Source organism: Epinephelus lanceolatus, chromosome 3, assembly GCF_041903045.1.
Source record: "Epinephelus lanceolatus isolate andai-2023 chromosome 3, ASM4190304v1, whole genome shotgun sequence".
Classification (NCBI taxonomy): domain Eukaryota; kingdom Metazoa; phylum Chordata; class Actinopteri; order Perciformes; family Serranidae; genus Epinephelus; species Epinephelus lanceolatus.
Window position 1 is genome coordinate 38,712,501 of NC_135736.1, and position 12,976 is coordinate 38,725,476.

A 12,976-nucleotide genomic window follows, 5' to 3' on the forward strand; every position below is an offset into this window, starting at 1 on the left:
GTTCAAATTAAATGTGTAATGTTCCCTATATTATATAAAAAGAAAGCAGCTCTTTACAGTGAGTATGTGGGCGGCCCTTAAAAGGACCTTTGGATTTTGATAATGGATGTTTGTGACCGTTTAACCGCCGAAACCATACAGAGTGCGTCCCTGTCTCTTCAGGGCGTAAACCACGTCCATGGCGGTTACAGTCTTCCTCTTAGCGTGCTCGGTGTAGGTGACGGCATCACGGATCACGTTCTCCAGAAACACTTTCAACACACCACGGGTCTCCTCGTAGATCAGGCCGGAAATACGCTTCACTCCACCACGGCGAGCCAGACGGCGGATGGCGGGCTTGGTGATTCCCTGGATGTTGTCACGGAGGACTTTGCGATGACGCTTTGCGCCGCCTTTGCCGAGTCCCTTCCCGCCTTTTCCTCTTCCACTCATGTCTTCAGTATAAAGTTTCAACAACGAATGAAGTCTCCAGTTTGAGCCCCGGCTATATAAAGCCTATCTGAGGACGTAATAGAAAACACAGGCTCTCGCTCCTTCTTCTTTGGATTGCTACATGGTTGATAATTAACTCTTTGGTGCATTAGCGCCATCTACTGATGTACAGCATGAATCAGACAGCACGTCTCCTATACCCGCTGAGCTCTTTATGAAGCAGCACAGCAGTTAATCCTTTGAAACCTGGAGCGACATCACTTTTCTTGTGCTGCTTTCGGATGCCTTCCTCAAGTATTTGAACCTTTGAACCCTGAGTGAACTGGTGTGTTTCCTTTTAGAAACATGGGGGAAAAGGGTAAGAAATGTCCCACAGATTGCAAAATAAATAAATAAAATAAAAATAAAGAATGGATAAAATAATTTAGAAAATTAGGCTTAAAAAACCTATGGGAAAAAAAGAAAAAAGCAGGAAAACTAAATTTTTAATCATTACTATTATTATAATTTAAAATTATGTTTTTTGTTTTTGTTTTTTTAACATTTTTTTGTTTTTAGTTTTCTCTTTTTACTAATTTATTGCTAAATTTTGGGGTCATTTTGTCTTTCATTGCTCATTGCCTTCTTCCCATGTCCTTGAAAGAAATCAAGCCAATTTGCTCAGGTTTCAAAGGGTTAAACTTGCTCCTTCATAGTGTTTTCTAAACCTATTTTAGCGCAAAAAAGATAATAATTGACAGCATTAATTACAGTTATTATCCTTTACATTAATCTGACTATTAAACTCAGATTGTCACTGTGTTATTAACAATTTGCATGTGACCAGGGTTCTTATTGAGAGTTGAACAAAATGTTAAATTGTCATCAGCTTAATGTTCAGTATCTGAAACCCCTCTGCCCCCCTTCCCAGCTGATGTTATTCCAACAAGATAACTTTGCTTAAATCTGTCTGTGTTATCCACTGTTTCACAGTACATTATACCTCCCTTATTTTATCTTGGAGTGGAACTCAAAACACACACACTGTATCACTGCTGTAAAAGTTAAGATACTTTTTGTATTTAAAGCTGTTGTTGGTAACTATTATAAATATACATTCTAGTACATTTGGCGTGTGATGCCCCAGTCCAGTGGCACCCTTCGGTGTCTGCATGAGACACACCCTTTAACATTTGTATGTGATGCACAACTGTCTCCTGGGTGAGAGTCATAGTTATTATCAAGTACCAAATCTACTTGGTAGGTTCAGAAAAAAACATGTTTTGGGGTAAAATAAAAAATTAACATGACATAAAGATGTACATATGTTTCACGTGGGACACAAACAGCAGTGTCCTGGGTGAATGTCTGTGTTTGTTTGACCCATACATCACCCCTCCCACCTGCTTTACACAGACTTTTTTGTTCAGAGTACTACATCAGTTGGTCTGAGCATCAAATATTGCTGTAGATGGGTTTACATTGGAGTTAACTGATAGCCAGGTGCATCTCATAGAGACAGCAGATCGGGAGCCATGACAAAGCACTGGCTTTTGAATGACAACAGGCTGTATATCCACATAGCAGTGAATGAGATGGATAATAAACTGACTTTATGTATCTGTTTGTTTTATTTTTACACTTGAGTATGTTGGTGTAGAAGCAAACTATAACAGGGGCTGTCACTGTGCTGTAGGACAAATAATCTGTGTTTAGAGCAAGTTGCTTTTTTCATTATCATGATACCAACATTCTGGCCAAAGGCATAAGACAACAGTGGTGTTGTCAGTGCTACAGTGATTAAACTGCATCATGTTCTAACTGTATACACTAATGTTGCACTAAAGGTTTTTCTCATGTAAATCAGTTGTCCCCTTCTGGTCCTCTGTATTTGACACAACATCTCAAATGTGTGCACAAGTACTAACCCCAACCCTATATCAGCCATCATTGGTGTGGTCCCAGAAGAGGTACCCCTCCCAAACTGTCAGGCACAAGCCATGGCCTTCGCCTCACTTCCAGCCCGCAGAATCATCCTCCTGAAGTGGAAAGATAAACTTCCCCCTTCTTATGGTCACTGGGTAAAGGATGTCATGGCACAGCAAGAGGTTCGATCCTGGTTGTGGGAGCCCTTCTGTGTGGACTTTGCATGTTCTCCCCATGTCAGCGTGTGTTTTCTCCGGGTACTCTGGCTTCCTCCCACAGTCCAAAGACATGCAGGTTAATTGGTGACTCTAAATTGACAGTAGGTGTGAACGTGAGTGTGAATGATTGTCTGTCTCTACATATCAGCCCTACGATAGGCTGGCGACCTGTCCAGAGCGTACCCCGTCTCTCGCCCAATGTCAGCTGGGACAGGCTCCAGCCCCCCCGCAACCCTCAATAGGATAAGCGGTGAGAAAATGGATGGATAGAATTAGTGATGCATTAATGTGTTTGACACTTGAATGTTGCAGCTGGTAAAAGTGGAAGAGGTTTCAACTAGTGATGACCTGCCTGAGGAACTCTTGCTCTTTGTCTTTTGAATTTTTATGGATTATCTGAAGGGTTTATTTGATATTCAAAACCTGTGAGTTACACTGTATCTTACTCCAGACAATGCATTTAAGTATTGCACCTTCTCTTTTTTCGTTTTAAATTCACACAAAGAATTGTGTTGTATTTCTGGTTTTTAATTATCCAATGTTATTACAAGGCGATTCTTGTGTGTTTTATTGTTTTATTGTGATATACAAATATATTTTATTAACATACATTAAGTATTAATTGACCTTTTATTGCAGTAACCTGATTCTACTGACTAATTTCAAATAATAAAGTAAAAAGTACGGTCCAATATTTGCTTGTATGTCACCACTGAAAAATTCTGACAACTTTGAGAAATACTAAAACAAAGCAATTTTTTTTGAAATGCAACTATAGAGAACTGAAGCTAAATAAAAAGTAATACATTAGCAATAAATTAGTACAGATGTACAGTTATGTAAAGCATTAATCATCCTGTATAAAGGAAGTTCATACCATGAACTGTCTGCTCTCCAGAGGAAGTGGGTGGCTCTTAAAAGAGCCGTTGGGTTGGTTTCCATTCAACAGTTGAGCCGTTTACTTGGAGCTGGTGTACTTGGTCACAGCCTTGGTGCCTTCAGACACTGCGTGCTTGGCCAACTCCCCGGGGAGCAGGAGGCGCACAGCGGTCTGGATCTCCCTGGAGGTGATGGTGGTACGCTTGTTGTACTGAGCCAGACGAGACGCCTCACCTGCAATACGCTCAAAGATGTCACTCACGAAGGAGTTCATGATGCCCATGGCCTTGGACGAGATGCCGGTGTCAGGATGGACCTGCTTCAGCACCTTGTACACGTAGATGGCATAACTCTCCCTCCTGGGCCTTCTCCTCTTGCTGCCTCCTTTGCTGGCACCCTTGGTTGCACCCTTCTTGGAGCCCTTCTTAGGGGCGGTCTTTGCTGGCTCAGGCATTTCTTCCTCTTGATAATCTCGAAATGATATAGAAGGGTGTGAGCGACTGTACTTACACGCAACTCATGCAAATAAGACTGTGGGATCCCCCTCCTGTGATTGGTTGAGGCGGTGTTGTCTCTTTGAGGAAAAATACATTTTTGAAAAGTGGCGCGAGTCAGTTGGTTCAGTTTGTTCTCAGCAGGAAGAACAACCGCCTTAAATAACCGACAGCAGGCATTAAGTGAAGACTTTCTTTAGATGGGACTAAAAGCCTATGATTGTTTGAAAAAAATACATTGAAAAAAAAATACATTGAGAGAGAAGCTTAAAAGGTTCCTAAAATAAGAGCACTCTGTGCTTCCAGCTCAAAAAATGCTCCACAAATAAAATTATTGCTACTGTTATTTAAAATATCTGGTGCAATATTTAGGCCTGCAGGAAAGTCTGCTGAAAATTCATCCACGAACGTCCTGCAGTTATTGTTTTCACTGTTTGGGACAATTGTAGTTTATCAGTTGGTCTGCCTTGTTATTGTAATACATTGAATATAATGTGAAATATACATTAAATATGTCAGGTAGTCAGGGGTCAATAGTTCACTCATCATAGAATAGGGGTTCCACAAGCAAAAAGGTTGAGAAGCACTGCATTAGAATATTTACTCACTATTTTACTATTTGATTGCATATTTGACAAAGGCCTTATCTCTGGACTCCTTTCATAACAGACTTGCCAAATGGGGCGACACCCCTTACTGAGCCCTGGTGGCTGAGGATCTGATCCCTGCTCAGTCGTCTTTAAACTTGAAAGTTGTTCCTCAGACCCAAAAGAATAACCACCCTCTGTAGAGGAGGACGGGTTTCTTCTCCTCACATGCACACACAAAAAAATCGGGGGGCTGTAAAGGCTTAATTCATGAGACAAGCTGAGGGACAGGAGTTATGAAAATAGTCTAAGAAGGGCTGCCATACCCTGTGGTACTTCTTGGATGATCCTTTGAGGCGGCACCTGAGTTCCTCTAGCTTAAGGTGTGCCATGACATCCTTTACCCAGTGACCATAAAAAGGGGGAAGTTTATCTTTCCACTTCAGGAGGATGATTCTGCGGGCTGGAAGTGAGGCAAAGGCCATGGCTTGTGCCTGACAGTTTGGGAGGGGTACCTCTTCTGGGACCACACCAAAGATGGCTGATATAGGATTAGGGTTAGTACTTGTCCACACATTTGAGATAGTGTGTCAAATACAGAGGACCAGAAGGGGACAACTGATTTACATGAGAAAAACATGGGACAAAGTGACAGCTCTTCCTTTCTTTGAAACTTGACCATATCCTTCCATGTTCATCACGACCAGAGCACACTTGAGGAATAAGGTTTAATGGAAGTTCAATGCTTTGGCTCTTAGATGTCTGCTTCTGTCAAACCGCTAGGGTGCTAAATTGCGACACGTAACCATAGAAACCAGCAATCTGTTACACTGTGTTGCATGCTGGGAGACAACTGTTGCTAGGAGACGGTAAACTTTAGGTGCCATTTTCCTCGGGTGGCGAAGGCATGACCCTCCCAACGTTAACGAGAAGGAGGAGTAGGATTGGTTAAGATTAGAGTGAGGATGTCTGGAGAAGCCAATCACAGGCCGAGAAAGGCAGAGGAGGGCAGGTCCTGCCTTCTTTCTGAGCCAGGTTAGTAACAGATACAAATGTGTCAGCATACCTCAAGAAACGTTACTAAAAGTATTATGTGGCTAAAGTTAGCAATAGTTATAATGCTACGTCACAACAAAAACATTAAGAAGGTAAGTTAGGCTTGTTTGAATATGTCTGGAAGACAATGCCCACTGAGTATGTCAAGGTGTACAGGTATTGAACAATTATGTTTTATTGCTGGATTGGAATTAGTGAAGGCGGCATGGTGGTGTGGTGGTTAGCACTGTCACCTCACAGCAAGAGGGTTCCTGGTTCGATCCTGGGTATGGGAGCCCTTCTGTGTGGAGTTTGCATGTTCTCCCCATGTCAGCGTGGGTTTTCTCCATGATAGGTTAATTGATAACTCTAAATTGTCCGTAGGTGTGAATGTGAGTGTGAATGGTTGTCTGTCTCTATGTGTCAGCCCTGTGATAGTCTGGCGACCTGTCCAGAGTGTACCCTGCCCAGTGTCAGCTGGGACAGGCTCCAGCCCCCCTGCAACCCTCAATAGGATAAGCGGTGAGAAAATGGATGGATAGAATTAGTGATGCATTAATGTGTTTGACACTTGAATGTTGCAGCTGGTAAAAGTGAAAGAGGTTTCAACTGCCTGAGGAACTCCAGCTTTCTATTCTAGTATCCTCTTTTAAATCACTTCTAAAAACTTATTTATATGCAACGGCTTTGCAATTATTTCTTTTAATTTGTCTTTTAAATTTTTATGGATTATCTGAAGGGTTTATTTGATATTCTTAAACAGAGGGTTACACTGTATCTTACTCCAGACAATGCACTGAAGTATTGCGCCTTCTCTTTTTTCGTTTTAAACTCACCCATTGGTTTTTCAATTTTTTTTTGTGTTGTATTTCTGGTTTTTAATTACCCAATGTTTTTACAAGGCAATTCCTGTGTGTTTTATTGTTTTATTGTGATATACAAATATATTTTATTAACATACATTATGTGTTAATTGACCTTTTATTGTATTAACCTGATTCTACTGACTAATTTTAAATAATAAAGCAAAAAGTACGGTCCAAAATTTGCTTATATGTCACTACTGAAAAAGTCTGATAATTATGAGAAATACTAAAACAGAGCAATTATTTTTTCAAATGCAACTATAGAGAATTGAAGCTACATAAAAAGTAATACATTAGCAACAAATTAGTCTGTAACAGATGTAGGGTAGCTCACAGACATACAGTTATGTAAAGCATTAATCATCCTGTATAAAGGAAGTTCATACAATGAACTGTCTGCTCTCCAGAGGAAGTGGGTGGCTCTTAAAAGAGCCGTTGGGTTGGTTTCCATTCAACAGTTGAGCCGTTTACTTGGAGCTGGTGTACTTGGTCACAGCCTTGGTGCCTTCAGACACTGCGTGCTTGGCCAACTCCCCGGGGAGCAGGAGGCGCACAGCGGTCTGGATCTCCCTGGAGGTGATGGTGGTACGCTTGTTGTACTGAGCCAGACGAGACGCCTCACCTGCGATACGCTCAAAGATGTCACTCACGAAGGAGTTCATGATGCCCATGGCCTTGGACGAGATGCCGGTGTCAGGATGGACCTGCTTCAGCACCTTGTACACGTAGATGGCATAACTCTCCCTCCTGGGCCTTCTCCTCTTGCTGCCTCCTTTGCTGGCACCCTTGGTTGCACCCTTCTTGGAGCCCTTCTTAGGGGCGGTCTTTGCTGGCTCAGGCATTTCTTCCTCTTGATAATCTCGAAATGATATAGAAGGGTGTGAGCGACTGTACTTACACGCAACTCATGCAAATAAGACTGTGGGATCCCCCTCCTGTGATTGGTTGAGGCGGTGTTGTCTCTTTGAGGAAAAATACATTTTTGAAAAGTGGCGCGAGTCAGTTGGTTCAGTTTGTTCTCAGCAGGAAGAACAACCGCCTTAAATAACCGACAGCAGGCATTAAGTGAAGACTTTCTTTAGATGGGACTAAAAGCCTATGATTGTTTGAAAAAAATACATTGAAAAAAAAAATACATTGAGAGAGAAGCTTAAAAGGTTCCTAAAATAAGAGCACTCTGTGCTTCCAGCTCAAAAAATGCTCCACAAATAAAATTATTGCTACTGTTATTTAAAATATCTGGTGCAATATTTAGGCCTGCAGGAAAGTCTGCTGAAAATTCATTCACGAACGTCCTGCAGTTATTGTTTTCACTGTTTGGGACAATTGTAGTTTATCAGTTGGTCTGCCTTGTTATTGTAATACATTGAATATAATGTGAAATATACATTAAATATGTCAGGTAGTCAGGGGTCGTCAGTTCACTCATCATAGAATAGGGGTTCCACAAGCAAAAAGGTTGAGAAGCACTGCATTAGAATATTTACTCACTATTTTACTATTTGATTGCATATTTGACAAAGGCCTTATCTCTGGACTCCTTTCATAACAGACTTGCCAAATGGGGCGACACCCCTTACTGAGCCCTGGTGGCTGAGGATCTGATCCCTGCTCAGTTGTCTTTAAACTTGAAAGTTGTTCCTCAGACCCAAAAGAATAACCACCCTCTGTAGAGGAGGACGGGTTTCTTCTCCTCACATGCACACAAAAAACCTACGGGGGGTTGTAAAGGCTTAATTCATGAGACAAGCTGAGGGACAGGAGTTATGAAAATAGTCTAAGAAGGGCTGCCATACCCTGTGGTACTTCTTGGATGATCCTTTGAGGCGGCACCTGAGTTCCTCTAGCTTAAGGTGTGCCATGACATCCTTTACCCAGTGACTATAAGAAGGGGGAAGTTTATCTTTCCACTTCAGGAGGATGATTCTGCGGGCTGGAAGTGAGGCAAAGGCCATGGCTTGTGCCTGACAGTTTGGGAGGGGTACCTCTTCTGGGACCACACCAAAGATGGCTGATATAGGGTTGGGATTAGTACTTGTGCACACATTTGAGATGTTGTGTCAAATACAGAGGACCAGAAGGGGACAACTGATTTACATGAGAAAAACATATGGGACAAAGTGGCTGGTGCGCCAAAGCATCTCTGACAAGTAGGATCTGTATCAGGGTAAATTTTGGCCAGTCTACTTCTACACAGATGCAGATGGTGGAGACCTTTGAATTGGAGTTGCCCATGTCGCACACAAAATGAGGACTTGTGCATTCTTTCAATGGCTGTCTGCCAAGTTTCATCTGAGATGGTCAATTGTAACTCCTCCTCCCAAGCACTCTTAACGTGACTGAGAGAGGGGCTGGAAATATTTTGAAATAATCTTACTATCTTACTATATCTTACTTTCTTCTTACTATATAATGATGAAAACTCTGTGGGTGTGTGTGTGTCTGTGGGTGTGGGTGTGTCTGTTCCACGTTTTTCTCCTCACTGACTTGGTCAATCCATGTGAAATTTGGCACAGTGGTAGAGGGTCATGGGAGGATGCGAATAAAGCAGTATTACATCAATTGGCCAAAGGGGGGCGCTATAGCAACCGATTGAAATTGCAAACTGAACGGGCATATCTCATGCCCCGTATGTCGTAGAGACATGAAACTTTGCACAGAAATGCCTCTCCTCATGAGGAACACATTTGCCTCAAGCACCCATAACTTCCGGTTATATAGATTTTCCGCCATTTTGAATTTTTTGAAAAATACTTAAAATCGATCTCTTCCTAGGAAGTTTGGTCAATCTGCATGAAACTCGGTGAACATAATCTAGGGACCAATATCTAAAGTTCCCTCTTGGCAAAAGTTGGAAAACTTACTAAAACTGAGCTTCTATAAGGCAATGACTTTAACTATCTGCCTTTCAACATGCTACCTCAACTACTAATGTACAGTTTTAGCCCACTAACTATCCCACTATTGACAATGGTACTACTGTACTTTCAATAAAGCAATTGTACTATCAAATTCACAAAAACCCTGTCTGAACACATTGCTCTTCTTAATGGGTTCAGTTGACTATTTAATCTGCAATTTCCTATCACCTGTATCCCAAACACACACCATATGAAACTGTACGTGGACAACTGCGCACTCAGTGGGTATGGACGAGTATTGTATATTTTGGAGATACACCTTGACAAAAAGGGGTCGAGGGAGATGCAGTTATGTATGGGGCTGCTTGGTGGGGCTGATGGGAAAGATGGGAATTGCTTTTGTGCAAAGTCACGTATCTGTAAATACCTGAAAAAATGTGATTTTGGCAGACCATACTCTCTAACAAGGAAATCAAATGATGCAAATACGCCTTCATGGAAGAGGTCAGTAATGCTTTTCAGCCCCTTCTGAAACCAGAGGTGGAATGCAGAATCCACAAGAGCAGGTTTAAAATGGGGATTGCATATTATAGGGATGGATGGGATTGTGTGCTTATAGCCAAAATGAACTCTCTAGGAAACTGCCTCCATATAGGAAGGGAGCTACTAACGATGGGGTTATTTGGGTGGTGTTTTCTACTAAGTGGCATAGGAGAACAGAGCAATGAAGCAGGGTCCACTGACCCACATGTCTGTTGTTCCATGTGGCACCAGTCTGGTCTGACTCTATCTCTAAAGGAGCACATTCAGTATGTAACTTTATGGGCATTAGCAGCCCAGTAGTAATCCTGAAAATTTGGCAATGCCAGACCACCTCATGACTTAATTAGGGTTAGGGGTTAGGGGTTAGGGTTATTATGATTCTAAATTATGACAATATAAAATTTGGGGTCTAACTGGAGGGTGAGGAAGCAGAGTTTATGATTAATGTGATAAGTTTGGCATAATATTTTATTCACAAATGTTGCTTTTTAAGATAAGATAATCCCGTATTCCTACCATGGTCGGCAGGGGGACTTTGCAATATTACAGCAGCAGAGGGATGGTGCAAACTGGAAGCATCAGTGGAAAAAAATACAAAGCAATATTTAGGTTCTTAAAATAAGTAAATGTACAAACAAAGAGCAACATAGTAAGCAACGTCATAAAAACACAAAGCAATTTAATAACAAAGCAGAATCTGATAAAGAGACTAAATGGCTGATTTCATATTATTGACCGATGCAAGTATAACTATTGCACGGCAGTAAAAAAAAAAAAAAAAAGCAAGGAATAATAATAGACAGGCTGGCAGAATTTACATTACTGCAAGTGTCATGTTTAAACACTGATATTGCACCTAAGTGATGACTGTCCATAGTTTTGGCATGTGTGGACTACTTTGATGTTTGTATGTTGGTTATATAAATACTAGCTATCCTTATATTTTCCTGCATTCCTAAATTAGATAATTCTGTAGCCTATAAACAAAAAATGTCTAAGATACTGTAATATATTGGAAGGGACCCATGTCTGTCACAACATCTATGTACCTGAACCTTAATGACACTTTCAAGGGGAACTAATGTTTTTTTCAACCTGGGCCCTATTTTCCAATCTACTTTTGTCTAAATGAGTGATAGGATGTTCAATATTTGACATTTCTCCAGTACGAAGCTAGGGCAGGCTTGGTGATACCCTGGATGTTGTCATGGTGGACTTTGCGGTGATGCTTGGGCTCCTCATGAGGCAGCACAGCAGTAAAACCAGCTCCTTAAACCTATTTTAGCACAAAAAAGATAATAATTGACAGCATTTATTACAGATAATAGCCTTTACATTAATCTGACGGTATTAAATTCAGATTGTCGCTGTGTTAATAGTAAATTTGCCTTTTACGTAACAGTCACCAGAGTTCTTTTTTAGATGAGACTGACATGTTAAATTGTCTTCATCTTAATGTTGAGTGTCTGAAACTCCTCCACCCCTTCACAGCTAATTTTATTCCAATAACATGACTTTGCTCAACTCCATCTGTTATCCACCGCTTTACAATACATTAAGCATCTTTTTTTTTTTTTTTTTATCTTCGAGTGGAACTAAAAACACACGTCACTGCTGTAAATACTGAGAGACTTTTGCATTTCAAGCTGTTGTTGGTAAGTTGTATAAAAACAACTTGTCATATTTGCTGAATCTCATCCGATGTCAATAAATACCAATGCTTTCTAATAAATTTGGCGTGTGATACCCTGAAGGCACCCTTTGTTGTCTGCATGAGACGCTGCCTTCGACATGTTTATGTAATGCACAGCTGTCTCCTGGGTGAAACTTGTAGCACATTGTCAAACAGTCACGGTTAGGATTAGGTAACACATCTACTTGGTAGGTTCAGAAAAAACATGTTTTGGGGTAAAATAAAAACGTAACGTGACATAAAGATGTACATAGCCTATGTTTCACATCGGACACAAACAGCAGTGTCCTGGGTGAATGTCTGTGTTTGTTTGACCCATACATCACCCCTCCCACCTGCTTTACTTTTTTGTTCAGAGTACTAGAGTTTACATTGGAGTTAACTGATAGCCAGGTGCATCTCATAGAGACAGCAGGTCGGGAGCCATGACAAAGCACTGGCTTTTGAATGACAACAGGCTGTATATCCACATAGCAGTGCATGAGATGGATAATAAACTGACTTTATGTATCTGTTTGTTTGTTGTTGTTTTTTACACTTGAGTATGTTGGTGTAGAGGCAAACTATAACAGGGGCTGTCACTGTGCTGTAAGACAAATAATCTGTGTTTAGAGCAAGTTGCTCTTTTCATTTTCATGATACCAACATTCTGGCCAAAGGCATAAGACAACAGTGGTGTTGTCAGTGCTACAGTGATTAAACTGCATCATGTTCTAACTTTAACTCTATACACTAATGTTGCACTAAAGGTTTTTGGTGGATTGTTTTTATAAGGATAAAATGATATCTGATGTGTTGGCTAAAAAATAAACTTAGTTACAGCTACAAAATAAACACCTTTAAAATACACCCTGATCTTTGTTGTGTGTTCAGGAATAAGGTTTAATGGAAGTTCAATGCTTTGGCTCTTAGATGTCTGGTTCTTCATTTGTAAAACTGCCAGGGTGCTTAACTGCGGCTCGTAACCATAGAAACCAGCAACCTGTTACACTACGTTGCATGCCGGGAGACAACTCTGTTGCTAGGAGACGGTAAACTTAGGTGCCATTTTCCTGGGGTGGCACAGTCATTACCCGTCTACCGCTGACGAGAGGGAGGAGTAGGATTGGTCAGGATAATGGTAAGGATGTCTGGAGAAGCCAATCAGAGGCCGAGAAAGGCAGAGGAGGGCGGGTCCTGCGTTCTGAAACAGGTTAGTAACCGATACAAATGTGTTAGCATACCTCAAGAAACGTAACTGAAAGTTTTAAACGGCTAAAGTTAGCAATAGTTACACCGCTACGCCACATCAGAAACATTCAGAAGGTAAGTTGGAGTCGTTTGAATATCTCTGGAAGACAATGCCCACTGAGTATGAGTACAGGCAAACACTTGACAACTTGACGTTAACGGTACCGTTTGAATTCTGACACCGTTAACGTACATTAACGTAAGTAGTTAGCTAGTTAGCTAACGTCATTTCA

General features: G+C 41.2%; 3 protein-coding genes across 3 annotated transcripts in view; all 3 read right to left on the reverse strand.

Annotated features, from left to right (window-relative positions):
- The window catches only part of LOC117255875 (histone H4), a 634-nt gene extending 93 nt beyond the window's left edge, over positions 1–541 (reverse strand). The window contains exon 1 of the mRNA XM_033625106.2: positions 1–541. This exon is cut by the window's left edge and continues 93 nt beyond it. Within this exon, the coding sequence (XP_033480997.1) occupies positions 121–432 (312 nt within the window). The 5' untranslated portion in view covers positions 433–541 and the 3' untranslated portion in view covers positions 1–120.
- Positions 542–3,021: 2,480 nt separating this feature from the next.
- On the reverse strand, positions 3,022–4,144 carry LOC117255621 (histone H2B 1/2-like). Its single transcript, XM_033624721.2, has one exon. The coding sequence runs from the start codon at positions 3,886–3,888 to the stop codon at positions 3,514–3,516; it is 375 nt and encodes a 124-aa protein (XP_033480612.2). The 5' UTR covers positions 3,889–4,144; the 3' UTR covers positions 3,022–3,513.
- A 2,375-nt stretch (positions 4,145–6,519) lies between these two features.
- LOC117255614 (histone H2B 1/2-like) lies at positions 6,520–7,295 on the reverse strand. Its single transcript, XM_033624706.2, has one exon. It carries the CDS (start codon positions 7,256–7,258, stop codon positions 6,884–6,886), a length of 375 nt encoding a protein of 124 aa, XP_033480597.1. The 5' UTR covers positions 7,259–7,295; the 3' UTR covers positions 6,520–6,883.
- Between the last annotated feature and the right edge of the window lie 5,681 nt (positions 7,296–12,976).

Coding starts and splice junctions, on each gene's coding strand:
- LOC117255621 (XM_033624721.2), bottom strand. CDS start 3,888: ATGCCTGAGCCAGCAAAGACCGCCCCTAAGAAGGGCTCCAAGAAGGGT.
- LOC117255614 (XM_033624706.2), bottom strand. CDS start 7,258: ATGCCTGAGCCAGCAAAGACCGCCCCTAAGAAGGGCTCCAAGAAGGGT.